Source organism: Lolium perenne, chromosome 4 (assembly GCF_019359855.2).
Source record: "Lolium perenne isolate Kyuss_39 chromosome 4, Kyuss_2.0, whole genome shotgun sequence".
Lineage (NCBI taxonomy): Eukaryota > Viridiplantae > Streptophyta > Magnoliopsida > Poales > Poaceae > Lolium > Lolium perenne.
In genome coordinates, this window is record NC_067247.2 from 75,293,651 (window position 1) to 75,317,611 (window position 23,961).

The window sequence follows — 23,961 nt, forward strand, 5'->3', positions numbered from 1 at the left end:
ATTCAAAAACTTAAAAAGCTCTAGCACATGATTTAATCCCTGCTTCCCTCTGCGAAGGGCCTATCTTTTACTTTTATGTTGAGTCAGTAAACCTATTTCCCTCTATCTCAAGCAAGCAATTGAGTTGTTGTGATCCAACCATTTATATTGTGATCTATTTAATCATGTCTTTTATTCTTCCTTGTTTAGTACCAATTTTACTTGAACGAATATGACCTTGAAAGTTATCAATGATTATGAGGAGATTGTTATGATTGAGCATGTAAGTTCTGCCATATAAGCTCTAATATAAAGACTTTGCTCAAAAGATGAGTACAATCTGTTAATTGTTCTTTGACCAAGAACGAAGTTTGCCATCACCAATTATGATTTCCTATGCACCTTTATTTGTGATTTCCCTTTACTTGTTTCAAGTTGAGTTATATGAGGAAGTTGTTTACTAGAATGTCTTGTGTGAATTAATAAATGTGATGCTTCTTGTCCGTATTTTATTTATCGACTCTTCACTCCATAAACATGTGGTCTTGTTACTGAGGTCAGTTTCGCTTGGGGACAAGCGAGGTCTAAGCTTGGGAGGAGTTGATACGTCCATTTTGCTTCACTATTTTATATCATAATTTACTGTTATTCATTGATATATTTCATATTTAGAGATGATACTTATGTTATTTCACCTATTTTGCATGTTTCATGATTATTGGACAATTACTCACCGGAGTCAGGATTCTGCTGGAAAAAGCACCGTCAGGATACAGTATTTCTGAAGATCAACAATTGACGGAAAATATACCGAAACTCTTATTATTCCAGAAGACGGACACAGCCAAAAGTGGAGGCTGAGGAGGGCCGCCATGGGCCCCCCATAGGCCGGCGCGGGCTCCACCCTGGCCGCGCCGCCATGTGGGGAGGGGGCCCACGACCCCCCTCGGCCATCTCCCTTTCGCGTACTTCATCTCTAGAGAACCCTAAGGTGTACGAGAGGATCGGGGATAGACACAGCCGCCTCTGCGGGGCGGAAAAACACCAGAGAGAAAAGAGCTCTCCGGCAGGCTGAAATCTGCCGAGGAAATTCCCTCCCGGAGGGGGAAATCGTCGCCATCGTCACCGTCATCGAGCTGGACTTCATTGGGATCATTGATACGTCTCCGACGTATCGATAATTTCTTGTGTTCCATGCCACATTATTGATGATATCTACATGTTTTATGCACACTTTATGTCATATTCGTGCATTTTCTGGAACTAACCTATTAACAAGATGCCGAAGTGCCAGTTGTTGTTTTCTGCTGTTTTTGGTTTCAGAAATCCTAGTAAAGAAATATTCTCGGAATTGGACGAAATCAACGCCCAGGGTCCTATTTTGCCACGAAGCTTCCAGAAGACCGAAGAGGAGACGAAGTGGGGCCACGAGGTGGCCAATCCATAGGGCGGCGCGGCCCAGGCCTTGGCCGCGCCGACCTATAGTGTGGGCCCCTCGTGTGGCCCCCTGACCTGCCCTTCCACCTACAAATAGCCTTCGTCGCGAAACCCCCAGTACCGAAAGCCACGATACGGAAAACCTTACTGAGACACCGCCGCCGCCAATCCCATCTCGGGGGATTCTGGAGATCTCCTCCGGCACCCTGCCGGAGAGGGGATTCATCTCCCGGAGGACTCTTCACCGCCATGGTCGCCTCCGGAGTGATGAGTGAGTAGTTCACCCCTGGACTATGGGTCGATAGCAGTAGCTAGATGGTTGTCTTCTCCTCATTGTGCTTCATTGTTGGATCTTGTGAGCTGCCTAACATGATCAAGATCATCTATCTGTAATACTATATGTTGTGTTTGTCGGGATCCGATGGATAGAGAATACTATGTTATGTTAATTATCAAGTTATTACCTATGTGTTGTTTATGATCTTGCATGCTCTCCGTTATTAGTAGAGGCTCTGGCCAAGTTTTTGCTCTTAACTCCAAGAGGGAGTATTTATGCTCGATAGTGGGTTCATGCCTCCATTGAATGCAGGACGATGTGAGAAAGTTCTAAGGTTGTGGATGTCTTTGTTGCTACTAGGGATAAAACATTGATGCTATGTCTAAGGATGTAGTTATTGATTACATTACGCACCATACTTAATGCAATTGTCTGTTGTTTTGCAACTTAATACCGGAAGGGGTTCGGATGATAACTTTGAAGGTGGACTTTTTAGGCATAGATGCATGCTGGATAGCGGTCTATGTACTTTGTCGTAATGCCCAATTAAATCTCACTATATTTATCATGACATGTATGTGCATTGTTATGCCCTCTCTATTTGTCAATTGCCCGACTGTAATTTGTTCACCCAACATGCCTTTATCTTATGGGAGAGACACCTCTAGTGAACTGTGGACCCCGGTCCTATTCTTTACATCGCATACAATCTACTGCAATCCTTGTTTTACTGTTGTCTGCAAACAATCATCTTCCATACAATATGGTTAATCCTTTGTTACAGCAAGCCGGTGAGATTGACAACCTCACTGTTTCGTTGGGGCAAAGTACTTTGGTTGTGTTGTGCAGGTTCCACGTTGGCGCCGGAATCTCTGGTGTTGCGCCGCACTACATCCCGCCGCCATCAACCTTCAACGTGCTTCTTGACTCTTACTGGTTCGATTAAACCTTGGTTTCTTACTGAGGGAAACTTGCCGCTGTGCGCATCACACCTTCCACTTGGGGTTCCCAACGGACGTGTCAACTACACGCATCAAGCAAATTTCTGGCGCCGTTGCCGGGGAGATCAAGACACGCTGCAAGGGGAGTCTCCACTTCCCAATCTCTTTACTTTGTTTTTGTCTTGCTTTATTTTATTTACTACTTTGTTTGCTGCATTATATCAAAACACAAAAAAATTAGTTGCTAGCTTTACTTTATTCTTGTCTTGCACTCTATATCAAAAACACAAAAAAATTAGTTACTTGCATTTACTTTATCTAGTTTGCTTTATTTACTACTGCTAAAATGGCCACCCCTGAAAATACTAAGTTGTGTGATTTCACAACCACAAATAATAATGATTTCTTATGCACACCTATTGCTCCACCTGCTACTACAGCAGAATTCTTTGAAATTAAACCTGCTTTACTGAATCTTGTTATGCGAGAGCAATTTTCTGGTGTTAGTTCTAATGATGCTGCTGCCCATCTTAATAATTTTGTTGAACTATGTGAAATGCAAAAGTATAAGGATGTAGATGGTGATATTATTAAATTGAAATTGTTTCCTTTCTCATTAAGAGGAAGAGCTAAAGATTGGTTGCTATCTCTGCCTAAGAATAGTATTGATTCCTGGACAAAATGCAAGGATGCTTTTATTGGTAGATATTATCCCCCTGCTAAAATTATATCTTTGAGAAGTAGCATAATGAATTTTAAACAATTGGATACTGAACATGTTGCACAAGCATGGGAAAGAATGAAATCTTTGGTTAAAAATTGCCCAACCCATGGACTGACTACTTGGATGATCATCCAAACCTTCTATGCAGGACTAAATTTTTCTTCGCGGAATTTATTGGATTCAGCTGCTGGAGGTACCTTTATGTCCATCACTCTTGGTGAAGCAACAAAGCTCCTTGATAAAATGATGATTAATTACTCTGAATGGCACACGGAAAGAGCTCCACAAGGTAAGAAGGTAAATTCTGTTGAAGAATCTTCTTCCTTGAATGATAAGATTGATGCTATTATGTCTATGCTTGTGAATGATAGGACTCATGTTGATCCTAATAATGTTCCGTTAGCTTCATTGGTTGCCCAAGAAGAATATGTTGATGTAAACTTCATTAAAAATAATAATTTCAACAACAATGCTTATCGGAACAATTCTAGTAATAACTATAGGCCATATCCTTATAATAATGGTAACGGTAATGCTAATTCTTATGGGAATTCTTACAATAATAATAGGAACACACCCCCTGGACTTGAAGCTATGCTTAAAGAATTTATTAGTACACAAACTGCCTTTAACAAATCTGTTGAGGAAAAACTCAATAAAATTGATATTCTCGCTTCTAAGGTTAATAGTCTTGCCTCTGATGTTGATCTTTTGAAATCGAAAGTTATGCCTAATAGGGATATTGAAAATAAAATTGTTACTACAGCAAATGCCATCCAAGTTAGAATTAATGAGAATATAAGATTAATGGCTGAATTGCGTGCTAGGTGGGATAGAGAAGAAAATGAAAAACTAGCTAAAGAGAAAAATGTAGCTAAAGTTTGGACTATTACCACCACAAGTAATGTTGATTCTTCACATGTTGCTGCACCTCCTACTATTAATGGTAAAATAATTGGTGTTGGCAATGTTTCTACTCCTAGTGCAAAGCGTACAAAACTGCTGAAATTGCTAAAGCCGAAATTGCTTGTGATAAAACTGCTGAAATTTTTTCCAACCTTGGGGATGATGATCCCATTGCTGTAGCTCATAATGATTTAGATTTTGATGATTGCCACATCTCTGAAGTTATAAAGTTCTTACAAAAACTTGCTAAGAGTCCCAATGCTAGCGCTGTAAACTTGGCTTTCACAAAACATATTACAAATGCTCTCATAAAAGCTAGAGAAGAGAAACTAAAACTTGAAACTTCTATTCCTAGAAAGCTAGAGGATGGTTGGGAACCCATCATTAAAATGAGGGTCAATGATTTTGATTGTAATGCTTTATGTGATCTTGGTGCAAGTATTTGTTATGCCTAAGAAAGTCTATGATATGCTTGACTTGCCACCATTGAAAAATTGTTATTTGGATGTTAATCTCGCTGATAATGCTAAAAAGAAACCTTTGGGGAGAGTTGATAATGTTCATATTATGGTTAACAATAACCTTGTCCCCGTTGATTTTGTTGTCTTGGATATTGAATGCAATGCATCTTGCCCCATTATATTGGGAAGACCTTTTCTTCGAACCGTTGGTGCTACTATTGATATGAAGGAAGGTAATATTAAATATCAATTTCCTCTCAAGAAAGGTATGGAACACTTCCCTAGAAAGAGAATGAAGTTACCTTATGATTCTATTATTAGAACAAATTATGATGTTGATGCTTCGTCTCTTGATGTTACTTGATTTACACTTTCTGCGCCTAGCTGAAAGGCGTTAAAGAAAAGCGCTTATGGGAGACAACCCATGTTTTTACTACAGTATTTTTGTTTTATATTTGAGTCTTGGAAGTTGTTTACTACTGTAGCAACCTCTCCTTATCTTAGTTTTGTGTTTTGTTGTGCCAAGTAAAGTCTTTGATAGTAAAGTTCATACTAGATTTGGATTACTGCGCAGTTTCAGATTTCTTTGCTGTCACGAATTTCGACCTGCCTCCCTGTAGGTAGCTCAGAAAATTAAGCCAATTTACGTGCGTGATCCTCAGATATGTACGCAACTTTCATTAAATTTGGGCATTTTCATTTGAGCAAGTCTGGTGCCTCAATAAAATCCATCTTTACGGACTGTTCTGTTTTGACAGATTCTGCCTTTTATTTCGCATTGCCTCTTTTGCTATGTTGGATGAATTTCTTTGATCCATTAATGTCCAGTAGCTTTATGCAATGTCCAGAAGTGTTAAGAATGATTGTGTCACCTCTGAACATGTTAATTTTTATTGTCCACTAACCCTCTAATGAGTTGTTTCGAGTTTGGTGTGGAGGAAGTTTTCAAGGATCAAGAGAGGAGTATGATGCAATATGATCAAGGAGAGTGAAAGCTCTAAGCTTGGGGATGCCCCGGTGGTTCACCCCTCCATATTCTAAGAAGACTCAAGCGTCTAAGCTTGGGGATGCCCAAGGCATCCCCTTCTTCATCGACAACATTATCTGGTTCCTCCCCTGAAACTATATTTTTATTCCGTCACATCTTATGTGCTTTGCTTGGAGCGTCGGTTTGTTTTTGTTTTTGTTTTTGTTTGAATAAAATGGATCCTAGCATTCACTGTATGGGATAGAGACACGCTCCGCTGTAGCATATGGACAAGTATGTCCTTAGGCTTTACTCATAGTATTCATGGCGAAGTTTCTTCTTCGTTAAATTGTTATATGGTTGGAATTGGAAAATGCTACATGTAGTAATTCTAAAATGTCTTGAATAATTTGATACTTGGCAATTGTTGTGCTCATGTTTAAGCTCTTGCATCATATACTTTGCACCCATTAATGAAGAAACACCTAGAGCTTGCTAATTTGGTTTGCATATTTGGTTTCTCTAAAGTCTAGATAATTTCTAGTATTGAGTTTTGAACAACAAGGAAGACGGTGTAGATTCTTATAATGTTTACAATATGTCTTTTATGTGAGTTTTGCTGCACCGCTTCATCCTTGTGTTTGTTTCAAATAGCCTTGCTAGCCTAAACCTTGTATCGAGAGGGAATACTTCTCATGCATCCAAAATACTTGAGCCAACCACTATGCCATTTGTGTCCACCATACCTACCTACTACATGGTATTTCTCCGCCATTCCAAAGTAAATTGCTTGAGTGCTACCTTTAAAATTCCATCATTCACCTTTGCAATATATAGCTCATGGGACAAATAGCTTAAAAACTATTGTGGTATTGAATATGTACTTATGCACTTTATCTCTTATTAAGTTGCTTGTTGTGCGATAACCATGTTTCTGGGGACGCCATCAACTATTCTTTGTTGAATATCATGTGAGTTGCTATGCATGTCCGTCTTGTCTGAAGTAAGAGAGATCTACCACCTTAATGGTTGGAGCATACATATTGTTAGAGAAGAACAATGGGCCGCTAACTAAAGCCATGATTCATGGTGAAAGTTTCAGTTTTGGACATATATCCTCAATCTCATATGAGAACAATAATGGTTGCCACATGCTTATGCATTAAAGAGGAGTCCATTATCTGTTGTCCATGTTGTCCCGGTATGGATGTCTAAGTTGAGAATAATCAAAAGCGAGAAATCCAAAATGCGAGCTTTCTCCTTAGACCTTTGTACAAGCGGCATGGAGGTACCCCATTGTGACACTTGGTTAAAACATGTGTATTGCGATGATCCGGTAGTCCAAGCTAATTAGGACAAGGTGCGGGCACTATTAGTATACTATGCATGAGGCTTGCAACTTGTAAGATATAATTTACATAACTCATATGCTTTATTACTACCGTTGACAAAATTGTTTCATGTTTTCAATATAAAAGCTCTAGCACAAATATAGCAATCGATGCTTTCCTCTTTGAAGGACCATTCTTTTTTACTTTTATGTTGAGTCAGTTCACCTATCTCTCTCCACCTCAAGAAGCAAACACTTGTGTGAACTGTGCATTGATTCCTACATACTTGCATATTGCACTTATTATATTACTCTATGTTGACATTATCCATGAGATATACATGTTACAAGTTGAAAGCAACCGCTGAAACTTAATCTTCCTTTGTGTTGCTTCAATACCTTTACTTTGATTTATTGCTTTATGAGTTAACTCTTATGCAAGACTTATTGATGCTTGTCTTGAAGTACTATTCATGAAAAGTCTTTGCTTTATGATTCACTTGTTTACTCATGTCATTACCATTGTTTTGATCGCTGCATTCATTACATATGTTTACAAATAGTATGATCAAGGTTATGATGGCATGTCACTCCAGAAATTATCTTTGTTATCGTTTTACCTGCTCGGGACGAGCAGAACTAAGCTTGGGGATGCTGATACGTCTCCGACGTATCGATAATTTCTTGTGTTCCATGCCACATTATTGATGATATCTACATGTTTTATGCACACTTTATGTCATATTCGTGCATTTTCTGGAACTAACCTATTAACAAGATGCCGAAGTGCCGATTCTTTGTTTTTCTGCTGTTTTTGGTTTCAGAAATCCTAGTAAAGAAATATTCTCGGAATTGGACGAAATCAACGCCCAGGGTCCTATTTTTCCACGAAGCTTCCAGAAGACCGAAGAGGAGACGAAGTGGGGCCACGAGGTGGCCAAACCATAGGGCGGTGCGGCCCAGGCCTTGGCCACGCCGACCTATAGTGTGGGCCCCTCGTGTGGCCCCCTGACCTGCCCTTCCGCCTACAAATAGCCTTCGTCGCGAAACCCCCAGTACCGAGAGCCACGATACGGAAAACCTTACTGAGACGCTGCCGCCGCCAATCCCATCTCGGGGGATTCTGGAGATCTCCTCCGGCACCCTGCCGGAGAGGGGATTCATCTCCCGGAGGACTCTTCACCGCCATGGTCGCCTCCGGAGTGATGAGTGAGTAGTTCACCCCTGGACTATGGGTCCATAGCAGTAGCTAGATGGTTGTCTTCTCCTCATTGTGCTTCATTGTTGGATCTTGTGAGCTGCCTAACATGATCAAGATCATCTATCTGTAATACTATATGTTGTGTTTGTCGGGATCCGATGGATAGAGAATACTATGTTATGTTAATTATCAAGTTATTACCTATGTGTTGTTTATGATCTTGCATGCTCTCCATTATTAGTAGAGGCTCTGGCCAAGTTTTTGCTCTTAGCTCCAAGAGGGAGTATTTATGCTCGATAGTGGGTTCATGCCTCCATTGAATGCAGGGACGGGATGAAAGTTCTAAGGTTGTGGATGTCTTGTTGCTACTAGGGATAAAACATTGATGCTATGTCTAAGGATGTAGTTATTGATTACATTACGCACCATACTTAATGCAATTGTCTGTTGTTTTGCAACTTAATACTGGAAGGGGTTCGGATGATAACCTGAAGGTGGACTTTTTAGGCATAGATGCATGCTAGATAGCGGTCTATGTACTTTGTCGTAATGCCCAATTAAATCTCACTATATTTATCATGACATGTATGTGCATTGTTATGCCCTCTCTATTTGTCAATTGCCCGACTGTAATTTGTTCACCCAACATGCCTTTATCTTATGGGAGAGACACCTCTAGTGAACTGTGGACCCCGGTCCTATTCTTTACATCGCATACAATCTACTGCAATACTTGTTTTACTGTTTTCTGCAAACAATCATCTTCCACACAATACGGTTAATCCTTTGTTACAGCAAGCCGGTGAGATTGACAACCTCACTGTTTCGTTGGGGCAAAGTACTTTGGTTGTGTTGTGCAGGTTCCACGTTGGCGCCGGAATCTCTGGTGTTGCGCCGCACTACATCCCGCCGCCATCAACCTTCAACGTGCTTCTTGACTCCTACTGGTTCGATTAAACCTTGGTTTCTTACTGAGGGAAACTTGCCGCTGTGCGCATCACACCTTCCTCTTGGGGTTCCCAACGGACGTGTCAACTACACGCATCAATCATCATAATCATCATCTCCACCGCCAACACCATCATCTCCACCGCTGCACCTCGTCTCCGCTGTAACATCTAGGGTTGAATCTTGATTATTTCATAGGGGAAACTCTCCCGGTGTTGATTACTCCTTGTTATTTATGCTATTGAGTGAAACCATTGAACCAAGGTTTATGTTCAGATTGTTATTCATCATCATATCACCTCTGATCATGTTCCATATGATGTCTTGTGAGTAGTTCGTTTAGTTCTTGAGGACATGGGTGAAGTCTAAATGTTAGTAGTGAACTATGTTGAGTAATATTTAATGGTTTGATAGTTAAGTTGTGGTGTTATTATTCTAGTGGTGTCATGTGAACGTCGACTAGATGATACTTCACCTTTATGGGCCTAGGGGAATGCATCTTGTATTCGTTTGCCAATTGTGGGGTTGCCGGAGTGATAGCAACCTGAACCCCCGTTGGTATATCGATGCATGAGGGATAGCAGGATCTTAGAGTTCAAGGCTGTGGTTAGATTTATCTTAATTACTTTCTTGTATTTGCGGATGCTTGCAAGGGGTTTAATCACAAGTATGTATTAGTCCTAGGAAGGGCGGTGCATTAGCATAGGTTCACCCACACAACACTTATCAAAACAATGAAGATTAATCAACTATATGAAGCGAAAGCACTAGACTAAATTCCCGTGTGTCCTCAAGAATGTTTGGTCATCATAAGTAAACAAACCGGCTTGTCATTTGTGCTAAAAAGGATTGGGCCACTCGCTGCAATTATTACTCTCGCATTTTACTTACTTGTATTTTATTTATCTGCTATATCAAAACCCCCTGAATATTTGTCTGTGAGCATTTGCAGTGAATCCTTCATCGAAACTGCTTGTCAACACCTTCTGCTCCTCGTTGGGTTCGACACTCTTATTTATCGAAAGTACTACGATACCCCCTATACTTGTGGGTCATCAAGACCATTTTCTGGCGCCGATGCCGGGGAGTGAAGCGCTATTGGTAAGTGGAATTGGTAAGGGAAACTTTTACTGTACGTGCTGTTTTTATTTCTGTCTGCTGCTATAATTCATTATGGAGAGATCTTCCATTGAATTTCTATTTGGAAAATCTAGTACTACTGCAAAGGTAGTGGATAAGGCGCCAGGTGAGAAAGAGATTCCGTATAAAATACCTATGAACTCTCAGCTATTTGAAACAAGTCATGCTACAACAATAAATACTAAGCATATGACAAGAATAACATCCAACATGACATGCCAAAATCTATGCCACAGTCTAGACAGGCTTCCTTTTGCATCACTATAGTCATGAAATATTTTACTCGTATCCAACACCAATCAACTTATTTGAAATAACTCTCAGAGATGAAATACATTATGGACAAGAGAGATAATCATACATAAATAAAGAATACTAATGTGCTCTAAACAAAATTTAAGTGAAAGAACAAGAGCTAAACGCAGTACCAGAAAACTAGAACACTAGTAGAACAATAACATCGAAAACTAGAGCGTTCGATGCAATTAAAACGGAGCGGATCTTTCTCCCACACAAGAATGCTAGGATGCAACCATATGCTACAACAAACAACAAAAACTAAAAACAAAAATAAATATGTTCCAAGAAGAACACATAGAGTATGAAGCAATAAAAATATAGCGCATAGAGAGATGACCTGTTGCTTTGTTGATGAAGAGGGGATGTCTTGGGCATCCCCAAGCTTTGATGCTTGTACTTCTTGAATATTTATTGGGGTGCAGGGGCATACCCAAGCTTGAGCTTTTGTCCATTCTTTATCTCATCACATCATTCTTCTCTGCCTACACTTGAAAACTTCCTTCATACAAAACTTCACGCAGTTCTCTATTAGCAGCATTAGTACAATTAAAATAAACAAATCCACTTGGGTTCAGTTATAACATATATCAAATATCTATTAAAGCATTAGATACTGTAGAAACCTTTCAAAAAGCTCTTTGATCAAAAGAACTAAAAAAAGAGATTTAAGAGGCAAATGCAAATAGTGCAGAAATCTGTCAAAACAGAACATCAGGTAAAGGTCGATTTTTTAGGAAATCTTTTGTTACTCATCTTTAAAAGTCGCCAACTAACAAAAGTTAGATAATAACCTGGGGCATATGCAGAAACAATTACAGCTCAAAATTCCACTCTGGTTATTTTCACGAATTTTTATGGTAACAACACAGAATTTATTTTCGGGACAACAACTTCCCTAAATCTTACTTTCTTCCTATTGCAGGCTATTCTTGACACAAACGAAATAAAAATGATAAGGAGAGGTTATTACAGAGGTAATAAGTTCCAAGACTCAACAAAAACAAAAATTACTGTAAATAAAATAATGGGGTATCCCATAAGGGTTTTTCTTTAATTCCTTTCAGCTAGGCGCAGTAATTTGAGAAGATGCTCACATAAGAAATATGAATTAAAGTAAAAGAGAGCATAAAGAAGCAAATATAAGACAAATTTAAGTCTAACCCACTTCCTATGCATAGGAATCTTGTACACACATAAATCCATAAAGAACAAAGTGACAAGCATAGAAAGATAAAACAAGAGTAACTTCAAACTTTCATCATATCGAGAGGTGTTTTAGTAACATGCATGAAAACTTCTACAACCTTATTTTCCTCTCTCATAAGAACTTTCAATAGCATAATGAATAAACTCAACAATATAACTGTCACATAAAACATTCTTATCATAAGCCACATGCATAAAATAATTATCACTCCCCACATAAGCATAGTCATTCTTATTAATTATAGTGGGAGCAAATTCAACAAAATAGCTATCAGTATTATTCTCATCACCATAATCATCAAATATAGGAGACATATTGTAATCATAATTAATTTTCTCCTCAATAGTAGGTGGTATGAAAATAACATAATCATCAGTGTAATCATCATATATTGGAGGTATAGTATCATCAAAGTAAATTTCCTCCTCCGTGCTTGGGGGACTAAAAATACCATGCTCATCAAAACCAGCTTCCCCAAGCTTAGACTTTTCCATAGCATTAGAAATAATGGCATTCAAATAATTCATACTAATAACATTGCTACTAGCATGCAAGTAAAGTTTCATAGATTTTTTAATTTTCTCTTCGAACACCTCATGTCCTAACTCAAGATAAATACTATAAAGCTCTCTAATTTGGTTGTTGTTTTCCATTAAGCCTAACAAGTGAAAATAAAAACAAGAAACAAAAAGATGTAATTGCATAATCTAAAGGAAATAGCTTCGAGCACTCACCAGCAACTAAAAGACTCAGTAGCCAGAGGATGTCAGTACCTTTTACCTTACCTCCCCCGGCAACGGCACCAGAAAAGAGCTTGATGTCTACGCACGCTTCTAGTCTTGTAGACAGTGTTGGGCCTCCAAGTGCAGAGGTTTGTAGAACAACAACAAGTTTCCCTTAAGTGGATCACCCAAGGTTTATCGAACTCAGGGAGGTAGAGGTCAAAGGTATCCCTCTCAAGCAACCCTGCAATTACGATACAAGAAGTCACTTGTGTCCCCAACATACCCAATACACTTGTCAGATGTATAGGTGCACTAGTTCGGCGAAGATATGGTAAAATGCAAGTGATATGGATGAATATGAGTGGTAATAACAATCTGAAATAAATATGGCAGCAAATAAACATGTAGTAAAACAGTACATAAACGGTGATTCGATGTTTAGAAACAAGGCCTAGGGATCATACTTTCACTAGTGGTCACTCTCAACAATGATATCATAAAGGAATATAAATATAAGCACTTCACTGTGCTACTCTGAACTACTCTCCGGCTGGATAACGAACACTAATTTACCGTGTAGGACTGCAAAAGCAAACCTTAAAGATGTATTCCCAAGTACTAATGAACACCCCAATTGTATCTTTCTGTGTCCAATCCACTTGCAAATAATTCCATATCCTTTTGCTGAAGTTACAATCAAAGAAAAGATGTATCCAGTCCTCAGTGGTGTGAGTTGGGCATAAAACACAGGTAAAATCATTGGTGACATTCTAATTCCTTCTGCGCAACATATCTCTAGTATCCAGTCTGTCACTAACCAAAAGCCATGCAAACACCTTGATTCTCAAAACCACTTTATACTTCTAGATCCAAGAATGCAGTCTACTATTTGGTAAATGAGAGAAGCAGTGATTATAGAACAGTTGAGCTGAGAAAATCCCATGTTTCCATATTGTTACCCAGACATCCTTACCAGAATAGTTCTGATGCATATTGTCAAGAAAAGCTGCATATTATTGAATTCCTCATAGGCTTGCCGTGACAGAGGCAGATAGAATAAAGTGGACCTATCCTGACACTGGACTACCTCCTTGACAGAGAGCAAAGTGTCCAATGCAAAAGAGTGCAGTCTTGGATATTCCTTTGAAAAGAGAGTTTCATTCCAAGTGTCATTCCAGAACAAAATAGTATCTCCAGCAACAGCAGTTGCAGTACAAACTGCTCTATATTTATCCACTAGCTTCATGATATCCCTCCATCAAAAGGATCCACACAAATTTGTTGCCTGTGGTACACCATTAGGATAATAACTCCACACTAACTTCACCCAAGGTAAATCCTCCTTGTTATAAAACTTGTGCAAATGTTTCATAAGAAGGGCCTCATTTTGTTTCTTAAATTCCAGAATTCCCAAACCCCCCTTTTTTTTAGGTTTACAGATCATATCCCATGCAGCAAGAGACTTTCCCTTTGAAATAGATTTTCTATCACTCCATAGACAGTTTCTGATAATTCTATTGAGCTGCTTAATAATGCCAGGAGGAATACCCAGGAAACACATAAAGAAAATTGGCATGGAACTTAGACAGGATCTAAACAATTGTAACCTCGCACCATAATCCAGAAAAGTTGAAGTTGCCACCAATCTTCTTTCCAACCTGTCCACTAGGGGCATCAAATCTTGTATTTTAGGTCTAGTTGTTCCCAGATGTAAATCTAAGTAGGTGAAAGGCATTCCTTGCACAGTGCATCCAAAAACTGCTGCCAACTCATTTGCCTGGTCATCAGAAATATTAATTGGGAGGAGACAGGACTTGTGATAATTAACATATAGTCCAGTGGATTTATTAAAATTGTTCAGAGCCTCTTTAAGTATCCTCAACTGATTTGTATCAGCTTGCATAATCAAAAGAGTATCATCAGCATATTGTAGAATTGGAAAATCAGGATCACCAGTTATAATGGGCAACTGTAGCAACTCATTTTGGAGCAAATCATTAACTGCTGATTGGAAAACATCACCTCCAAGCACATATAACAGAGGGGAAAGTGGATCCCCCTGTATGACTCCTCTCTTAACTGTTTTCCAGGCACTCCATTTAATAATACAGAAGATGATCCACAGGTCAGAAATTCCGTCAATCAATTAATCCACATTTCATTCAAACCCTTAAATCTCAAAATTTGTAACAAGGCTTCATGCTCAATAGTATCAAATGCTTTCTCAAAATCCAGATTCAAAATAATGCATGGTCACCAGAAGATTTGCATTGAAATATATATATATTCAAAAGCACATGCCACACAATCATGTATAGTTCTATTCTTGATAAATCCATATTGATTTTTATGAATGCATTGAGTAATAACCTCCAGCAACCTGTCTGCTGCCAACTTTGTAAGGAATTTTAGACAACAATTTGTTAGTGAATTGGTTTATAATCATTGATCTTTTCATGGTTGTGGCATTTGGGTATCAGAGTAATATAAGATGTATTAATACTTTCCAAGTTTGTCAGATTTGCATAGAAGGCCTCAACCAATTTATAGAAACTCTCCTTGATGATATGCCAACATTTTTTGAGAAATAATCCATTAAAACCATCAGGGCCTGGTGCTTTGTCAGGTGGCATTTTTGCAACCACTTTATCCATCTCTTCATGAGTAAAAGACACTATGAGAGCATCCAAACCATCAGTCCTATGCAATAATGTTTGCAGATCCAAGCACATCTCAATACCTCTCTGTGTCCCCATCCTCTCCCTATAACAATTCAATGCAACAGCTGCCATTTCAGAGTGTTCTGTAACAGACTGACAATAGAATTCCTCTTATATGTTATTGTTGCCATAGAGGGAAAGTATTTAGTGTTTTCTTCTCCTAACTTGATCCATCTTGCAGTGCATCTCTTTTTCCAATACAAAAATTGAGCATGCACTTTGAGCATTCATAGGCGGTACAAACACACCACAATTTCATAGAGACATCCAACTCAAATTATAATTCAGTGAACAATTATTCTGCTAAATATAGCCTAAGAGACCCACACGGTGCACACACTCCACCTTTACACACGTGGGACAAGGAGTCTTCGGAGATCACATAAATAAAAGTTCACCTGAATAACATAACGATATCTAGATTACAAAGCTCATGGTCACATAAAGATCACACCATGGGAGAGAGTGACAGACCACATAGCTACCGGTAGAGCCCTCAGCCCCGGGGGAGAACTACTCACTCCTCATCGTAGGAGTCAGCAACGGTGATGGAGATGGCGGTGGAGTCATTGAAGATGGCTCCGGGGGCAATTCCCCGTCCCGGCAGGGTGCCGGAATAGAGACTTTTGTCCCCCGGATCTTGCCGGTGACGACGGCGGAGCTACGGAACTTTTCATGGACAGAGGCTTGTATATTTAGGGTTTTTTTTTGCATCGGGAGCTTTATATAAGCAGAAGGGCGAGGTCAGTGGAGCCCTGGTGGCCCCAGACGTACCCTAGGCACGGGCCAGGTCCAGGCCGCGCCTAGGGATGGTTTGGCCACCCTGTGGCCCTCCTCCGTCTCTTCTCTGGACTCCGTCTTTGCTCCGGGAAAAATAGGAACTTTGGCTTTTGTTTCGTCCAATTCCGAGAATATTTCCTCTACAAATTTTCTGAAATACAAAAATAGCAGAAAACAGGGAACTCGCACTGTGGCATCTTGTCAATAGGTTAGTTCCGGAAAATGCATAACATGTTCAGATCTAAGATCATGGCACTCATGCCCAAAGTGACAAGCATTAAGCATAACAAGTTGCAACAATGTCAAAAATACTAACAACGGATACTAGGCACTATGCCCATAACAATCTTATAGCTATTACATGAACAATCTCATCCAATCCCTACCATCCCCTACAGCCTGCAGCGGGGGAATTACTCACACATGGATGGGGGAATCATGGATGGTTGATGGAGAGGCATCGGTGATGGCGATGGCGATGATCTCCTCCAATTCCTCGTTCCGGAAGGGTGCTAGAACGGAGTTCCTAGTTCCCGGATTGGGGTTTCTGGTGGCGGCGGAGCAGCGGAACTCCTTCTGGAAAACGTCGAACCCTCCTCTGTTTACAGGTCATAAGCTCTTATATAGTCAGCAGGAGAGGTCGAGGGGGTGGCCGAGGCGGCCACACCACTCCTAGGTGTGGCCAGGGCTGGCCCACGCCTAGGTCAGGTGTGGTCCCCTCGTGGCCCTTCTCCGTCTCGTCTTCTGGCTCCGTGAGTCTTCGGGTGAAATATGGACTTTGCGATATTTTCCGGGAATTTTCTTGAAAGTTGGATTTCTGCATAAAAACGAGACACCAGAGCAATTCTGTTGAAAACAGTGGTTAGTCCGTGTTAGTTGTATTCAAAACACACAAATTAAAGGGCAAAGAACAACAAAAGTGTTTGGAAAGTAGATACGTTTTGGATGTATCAGCCACCTGGCCTTATTCCCTGCCTGTTTATATCCTTGTGTCCCACTTTAGCTCATTTTGTTTGTATAGAAATTTCCGAAGCGTGGCCCCTGACCTTTCCCTTTTTGAGTCCCATAGCTCCTGGAAAGTAAAAAACAGTAAAAAGAGGTGTTTTCTGCCAAATAGAATTAGAACCGGAGGAGGGGAGATTGTTTAGAAAACCCTGAAAAGAATATAAAACATGCAAATAACATTATATAAGATGTGAATAGGTGGTAATATATGGCAATAAAGTGCAAAGTTCATGTATGCATTTTAAATGCATGAGTATCATCCTAACACCACAAATTCAACATCACATGTGAGGTTAGTATATACCAAAAATGTATATCATCTTCATTATCATCAAGTCATCAACAAATCATGGCCATCACCTCCACGCATGCCTCTCCACCCCCAAGACCCCAAGGATAACACTAGATGTTGCAGTAGTACTTGCCAAGAAATGTCACGAGCCACATGATCCGGTGTGGAAGATTCATGCCAAAAAAGCTCATACGCTGGGCCTTGTGGTGAAGCCAACAATGTCCATGATTGTGGTGAATAGGTCGGGGTGCATATCCGTGGGCTTGTTCTCCCGGATGATCTGTGCGACATCCTTCACAATGACAATTATGTTGGTGAAGGCCGCCAGCTTGTCGTCGACAAAGACACCCCTCTTCCTTACATGCGTACACCTTTTCAGGGGCGTTAAGGGGCTTCTTAGGGGGCATCAAGGATCACCGTGTCCGACTCCTGCGTGTCAGCTTTCCCAGCCGACGGCGCATCTGGAGGCATCCCAAAGGCTCACTTGAGTCCATGGCGTACTTGTCGGTGGCGAGGCCGAACGCAAATATGGGCTACATCTCATCGTAGTTGGTAACGACGCATCCGCTGCCCCTCCCCTCCTATGAATAGATGACCCCCTCCTCTTCTCCAAACACACTTGTCTCTAGGTTATCTCTCTCTCCCTCGCTTGCATCTAAGAAGTACTTTCGTACGATTCCGTCCAAAACGACGGAGTCCTGCTGAAACAAAAGCATAAGTTGGTGCAACGCTTCAAAGGGGTTACGTGTTCGACCCTCTAAGGAATAATAAGGTGGAGCTCTATCTATGTTCCTGTTCGAATATTCATCGACTTGGCGAACGCCTGCCCGAGCTCTACATCAACCAGACTTTGAAGTCATGCTCGGGTTCATCATCAGCCTCGTCACCCGATCTTCTGCAAACCCCATGGTGAAAATACGATGATCCTAATTCCTACCCATGTTTTACACGCAGAAACCCTTCAAGGCGATACTCCTTGAGCCCAACCTTTTGAGCCATTTTGTGCTTGTCGCCGACATGCACTACTTCGGCTCTATCCTTATTGACGCCAAAATCTTGGAGGTATCGGATTACAAAATATAATATTTTCTTAAAAAAAAATTCGACCTAGCCTCCTCCAATAGAAAAATAAGCCAGCGCCCCCACCTCCGTCATAAGTCGTTTCTCCCTCCTTCGGCCTAGCCGACATACGAAGGGGTGGAGAACCCGATATAAGATATTGTTTTGAATAAAAATCGAGTTTCTATAGATTAGTTTAGCCTTTTGGTAGCCATCTTTTTTTGTGTCTCCACATCAATAAAGATGTCATTGTACACAATAAGTGACCTTCGACCTTTCGTTTGATAATGAGATCTTATTCCCAACCTCAATGGTAATGTTGAAAAGTTAAATTTATGTAAGTATGGTTCTTTAGATCTTAGTTGTTAGGATCGGTTTTGGATTTTTTTTGTCATGGTTGCTGCGAGGAGGATTGTTCTCGCAATATTCATCCAGCTGCTACGTCGTGGACGTATTTTTGGCTTTCAACAACGTCGATCAGACTGTTCGGTTGTTTTTCCCTGAAATGCGTATATTGGTACTCTTGTCGATGTCATGTTTTCCCTGAAATGCGTATATTTCCCTGAAAAATATTTTCAGCCGATGCAGACGAGGCATTAGTTTTGCTATGGTAGATTTTTTTTTTTAAAAAAATGCTGTACGGGCTGTAGGGGAGTGATGACGATTGACGGGACATACCGTCTGCGCATCGTATCGGAGACCGTAAAGAAATCTCGGTAGCCCTGCTGGCCACAAGGTGCTGGGATCACATAGCCCCCAGAGGTGAAGCGCCCTGTGCTACGTGCCCAAGACATAAATACTCTTCTCTTCGGGCGTGCAGCCGGAGACATAAATTACGGCAACCTAACGTAACGCCTGCAGATACGGTACGGTGGGGAGCCATTTATTTTGCCCTCTCCTCTGGCTGGTGGTCATTGTTAAAAGAATCGAATCCATCCGCCTCTTCAATGCGCAGGTGCTCGAGCACGGAAAGTTACCGCGCTTTTTGGGATCCGCGGTAGAAATTCGGACGGTAAGAAATCTTGGGAGTTTAATGCTCGTTCAAACGACGAAAAAGATCAGCTTTGACGGAGAGAAAAAAATAAAATTTGAGGGGGAAAGTCGGTCCAGCGTACCAGTACTGCCCTTTTTAAAGAAGGCAGCTCCAAAAGCCAGAGAGCAAAGCTGGAGAGGCCAAAACCCTCACCACCAAAACCCCAGCCAAACCAGACCGCCCCCTCTCCTCTCTGCCTTCTCTTCTTCCCTTTACACCGTCCTGTTCTGTTCTAAAGCAAAGATCAGAGGAGGAAGGCCGGAGAGGCAGAGGAAGAAGCAGGGCCAAAGGAGGAGCAGCGGCAGAGGGAGAGAGGAGGCGCAAGCTTTTTCAGATAGGTTTGGAATGCAGCAGCAACACCTGATGCAGATGAACCAGGGCATGATGGGTGGCTACGCCGCTTCCCCTACCCCTGTCACCACTGATCTCATTCAGCAGGTCATCATCCCCTCCCCCAAATCTCTCTTCCCCTTTTTCGCTTCCCCTTTTTCTTATAAGTATATGCACGTATTCATCTACTATCTCTTTCCTTGGTGCGTGCCCTAATCTTTTCTTATTGCTTCCGTATTCTCCTTCTTCTTCCTGTGGTTCCTGACTCGTTTTCTTTCTCTCTCTCTCTCTCTGTCTCCATTTCTTTGATGGAACTCGTCTGAAAGAGCAGCTTTTCCGGTTCTCGCTCTTTTTCCAATATGGTGTTCTCTCCGTCCACCTCTACTCTCTCCTCGCCCTTTTTCATCTTCTTTAAGCCTGTCGCGCGTCTTTTTCATTCAATAAAAACCCAGTTTCGCTTTGATCTTTGTTTAGCGATTTGAGAATAGCCATAGAGGGCATGACCCCTCTTATTTTTCTCCCAACCCCCTACACGCCCTGGCTTATTTTTCCGCTGATCTGTTCTCCATGGTCCCTCCTAACACCTGATTTCACCTGCAGTTCAAACTGTTGCTGTCTTTTTTGGTCCCTGTTTTTCTTCATCTTCGTTTCCCACACGATATGATATTGAGTTCCGCATCATTATCCTCCCCCTGAAAAGATCTTTCTTTTCACACAGAAATATATCCTATTTTTAGCTAGCTTTGGTCGGTGCTCGGGTGTCCGTGATCACACCTGCCCCCCTCTCTAGCATTTGGCAAGCAGTGAACATGCCGGACCTGCAGCCAAAACCGACATTGAATCTTGCCCCCTTTTCCTACCAGGTGCATCATGTGCAATCTTCTATCAGAGGAAAGGAATAGTAAAGGCTCTGATATTTCCATAAATCTCGCTAATCAAACGTACGACCTTTCAGGGGGGTGACTACATTTTTGTTGTTGTTGAGAATAAGGCATGTTTGTAGAAAGAGATTAGCATTCAGGCAGATGCACAAGAGGTGTTGAAGATGATGGATGATCCTGGTGGTGGCAAATCTATAATTGCTAGCATTTGCCAGGAAGTCAAGGAGCTTGGTGGGAGTTTTTCTAGTCTTAAATTTTCTTTTGTGGGAAGGCTAGCTAATGAAGCTGCCCACAATTGTGCTAAACAGGCTAGTTCAGTTAGAAGGAGGTGTTTGTGGATTAATTTCACACCACCTTTTTTAGTTGATATCCTTGCAAAGGATTGTAATCCCATTATTTGAGTAATGAAGTTCCTTAATTCGCAAAAAAAAAAGATTAGCATTCAGGCTGGCCGGTCACATGGCCTTATTGGCCCAGCCCAGCCAGACATGATCTGGTCCATGTTCATGTGGGTAGTAGGAATGTAGGTTCGCTTGCGCTGTACCGCACCCTATTGGTCTTTTGACTGCTAGATCCCTAAAGTTGGCTTAATGCTGATACAACAACAGCCAGGGCCCCCTCTATGTGTGCTTGTCCTTGCCTTGCTGATAACCTGTTAAAATGCTGCCGTGTCAGTCAATCATTGACCTTAAGCGTGGTAGGATTGGTCGTTGCCAGCCAGATCTTTTCTAGTATCTGTGCGTATAATGGAGACACGAATCTCCCATGGAGTGCCTCATTGGTGATAAACTGATGTGCACATATGTTGTGCTTGACTGACAGATGTGGGTAAACATCCAGGACATGGATGTGTTGGCAGTTTGGCACTGACCTGCTTATATCTGGTTTAGTACTAACAATGTTCAGGAGATATATCTGTACTGAACTTTCTTAACATTTTCTGCCTTTGCAACTGTGCAGTACCTGGATGAGAACAAGCAGCTGATCCTGGCCATCCTCGATAACCAGAACAACGGCAAGGTGGACGAGTGTGCACGGTGAGCCTCATCTCCCATCTCATCTGATCTCCTTGTGAACTACTACTAGCAAGTGTGCTGTTGAGCATGGATCTTATGGTAGCTTTTGCTATCCTGGATCTTATGGTAACATCAGTTAGGACTAGTGTTAACAAGAACTAAAATATGCTAGTATGTTGGTCTAAAATCAAGGGCCTTCCCATTTTGGAACAATCAAATGTGTTTATACAGATAAAATGATCCATGGATGTTGGCCTTAATGTTGATGCTACTAGTTTCAGTACTACGTTGGTTGAGAAGTAGTCGATCCGTTGTAGCTCTAGCCTAGGCTGATCCATACAGTACTTATTTATCAAAAGTGTCCTTCTGATAAAGCAGTACTGTTTCTTGTTCAGTGCACTGTTTCTCTGAAATGTCAATGACACACAACAGTTTCGTCTTCATTTCTCAATCATAAGTGTCACGTAACGGCATGCATGGTTCATGTTCATGTAATATGCTTTGGTGACAGGAAGGGCTGTTTTGGTTACCCTCCTCCCACGTTTTTGCTTATTGTTCGTTGCTGTAACAGGCTACAGCGCCTACACGCTGAGCCTTGTTTTGTCTGAAACTTACTGCTGCGCTTGCTGCAGGAACCAAGCTAAGCTCCAGCAGAACCTCATGTACCTTGCCGCCATCGCCGATAGCCAGCCTCCTCAGACGGCGTCGCTGTCTCAGGTTCTCAGACGTTGCGATTTAGACTCTTTACGGAGTAGTTTAAGTTTATCGTGAGAGTAGAACCATGGCTAACTTTTTCATCGTTTGGCATGCCAGTACCCGTCCAACCTGATGATGCAGTCCGGCCCGCGGTACATGCCGCAGCAGTCGGCCCAGATGATGTCGCCGCAGTCGCTGATGGCGGCGCGGTCGATGTACGCCCAGCAGCAACAGGCCATGTCGCCGCTCCAGCAGCAGCACCAGGCAGCTGCCCACGCGCAGCTGGGGATGACCTCCGGCACGACCAGCGGGTTCAACATTCTCCACGGCGAGGCCAGCATGGGCGGCGGCGGTGGAGGCGCCGGCAACAGCATGATGAACGCCGGCGTCTTCTCGGACTACGGCCGCGGCGGCGCCAAGGAGGGGTCAACCTCGCTGTCGGCCGATGCCCGTGGTGGCGCCAACTCCGGGGCGCACAGCGGCGACGGGGAGTACCTCAAGGGCACCGAGGAGGAAGGCAGCTAGGCCAGCGGCGTCGTCGCTAGCACCGGCCTGGCAGCACTTGGCGTAGCAGCAGCAGGAGTAGCAGGTAGTATTCGAGGATGTAGTACGTGGTAGTGGCAGATTAGCAGTAGCTAGGTGGCTGCAGTGGTTAAGCTTAATTTAGGTGTGTTCCATGGAACCTGGAGGTGGTAGTGGCCTGCAACCGCATCTGCAATCCCTGCGTGCAGGTTCGCTTGTTTTGGATGTGCATGGCAGGTTCTCGATCCATCCTTGTTAAGATGTAGTATGGAAAATCGCGGGTAGTGTGGTGGCGATGGTTTGTGAACACTCAATATGTTATATCTAGTGCTGAATGCTCATGGTGTTTTCTTCTTCATTTGCCTTGTGTTCGTGGTTACCAAATCTAAGCTAGTACAAAACCGTTTGGAACACAGGCAATTGTTAAATTTGAGTACGTAGTTTGTTTTCCTTGTGGCTTATAGGAGGTTTACCCGGAGAACGGGCTTAAGCACAAACCTAGCTAATTTTCAAAGACACCTTATTTGTATTTGTAGGTGAGTTTAAAAACCTAGTTTTTTTTAGGACTTGCGGCTCTTTATTGATTCAAGACAACGTTTTGGGGAATGCAAAAACCATTGTAAGAATACACCCGGCAACCTATACAGCTAGACGGTGAGCTTGAACGACTTAAGAGAAAAGGCGATTTACACAAAAATAACCCTTTGTGGAAAAAAAACGCATGAAATGACCCTCCGGCCAAACTATTTCACGCCTCTAACCTTTTTGTGTGGCGCCCTTGCGTCACACCTGTCTATGTGGCGGCCGTGGGAGCGGCCCCACACATTATCGGTTGGCAGGCTCGAGCCGCAATGTATGACAGAATGTGTGGGGCACCACATAGAAGGGTGTGACGCCCTTGCGAAAGACGCCACACAGAAGGGTGTGACGCCCTTGCGAAGGGTGCCACACAAAAAGGTTAGAAGCGTGAAATAGTTTAGCCGAAGGGTTATTTCGTATAATTCTTACCCAAAAGTGTTATTTTTGTGTAAATAGCCAAGAGAAGAGGGCCTCGTCGTCTTTATTTCCTGGATGATCATCCCAT

At 41.9% G+C, this 23,961-nt stretch overlaps 1 protein-coding gene across 1 annotated transcript; it reads left to right on the forward strand.

Annotated features, from left to right (window-relative positions):
• Nucleotides 1-19,543: 19,543 nt before the first annotated feature.
• Nucleotides 19,544-23,235, forward strand: LOC127292995 (GRF-interacting factor 1). Its single transcript, XM_051322551.1, has 4 exons — nucleotides 19,544-19,870; nucleotides 21,604-21,680; nucleotides 22,292-22,376; nucleotides 22,473-23,235. The coding sequence occupies exons 1-4, from the start codon at nucleotides 19,778-19,780 to the stop codon at nucleotides 22,878-22,880; spliced, it is 663 nt and encodes a 220-aa protein (XP_051178511.1). The 5' UTR covers nucleotides 19,544-19,777; the 3' UTR covers nucleotides 22,881-23,235.
• Nucleotides 23,236-23,961: the final 726 nt, after the last annotated feature.

Bases quoted from the DNA above. Each gene is read 5' to 3' on its own strand.
- LOC127292995 (XM_051322551.1), top strand. From the start codon at position 19,778: ATGCAGCAGCAACACCTGATGCAGATGAACCAGGGCATGATGGGTGGC. The intron at 19,871-21,603 runs GTCATCATCCCC...GCAACTGTGCAG, and splicing joins CCACTGATCTCATTCAGCAG to TACCTGGATGAGAACAAGCA. The intron at 21,681-22,291 runs GTGAGCCTCATC...CGCTTGCTGCAG, and splicing joins AAGGTGGACGAGTGTGCACG to GAACCAAGCTAAGCTCCAGC.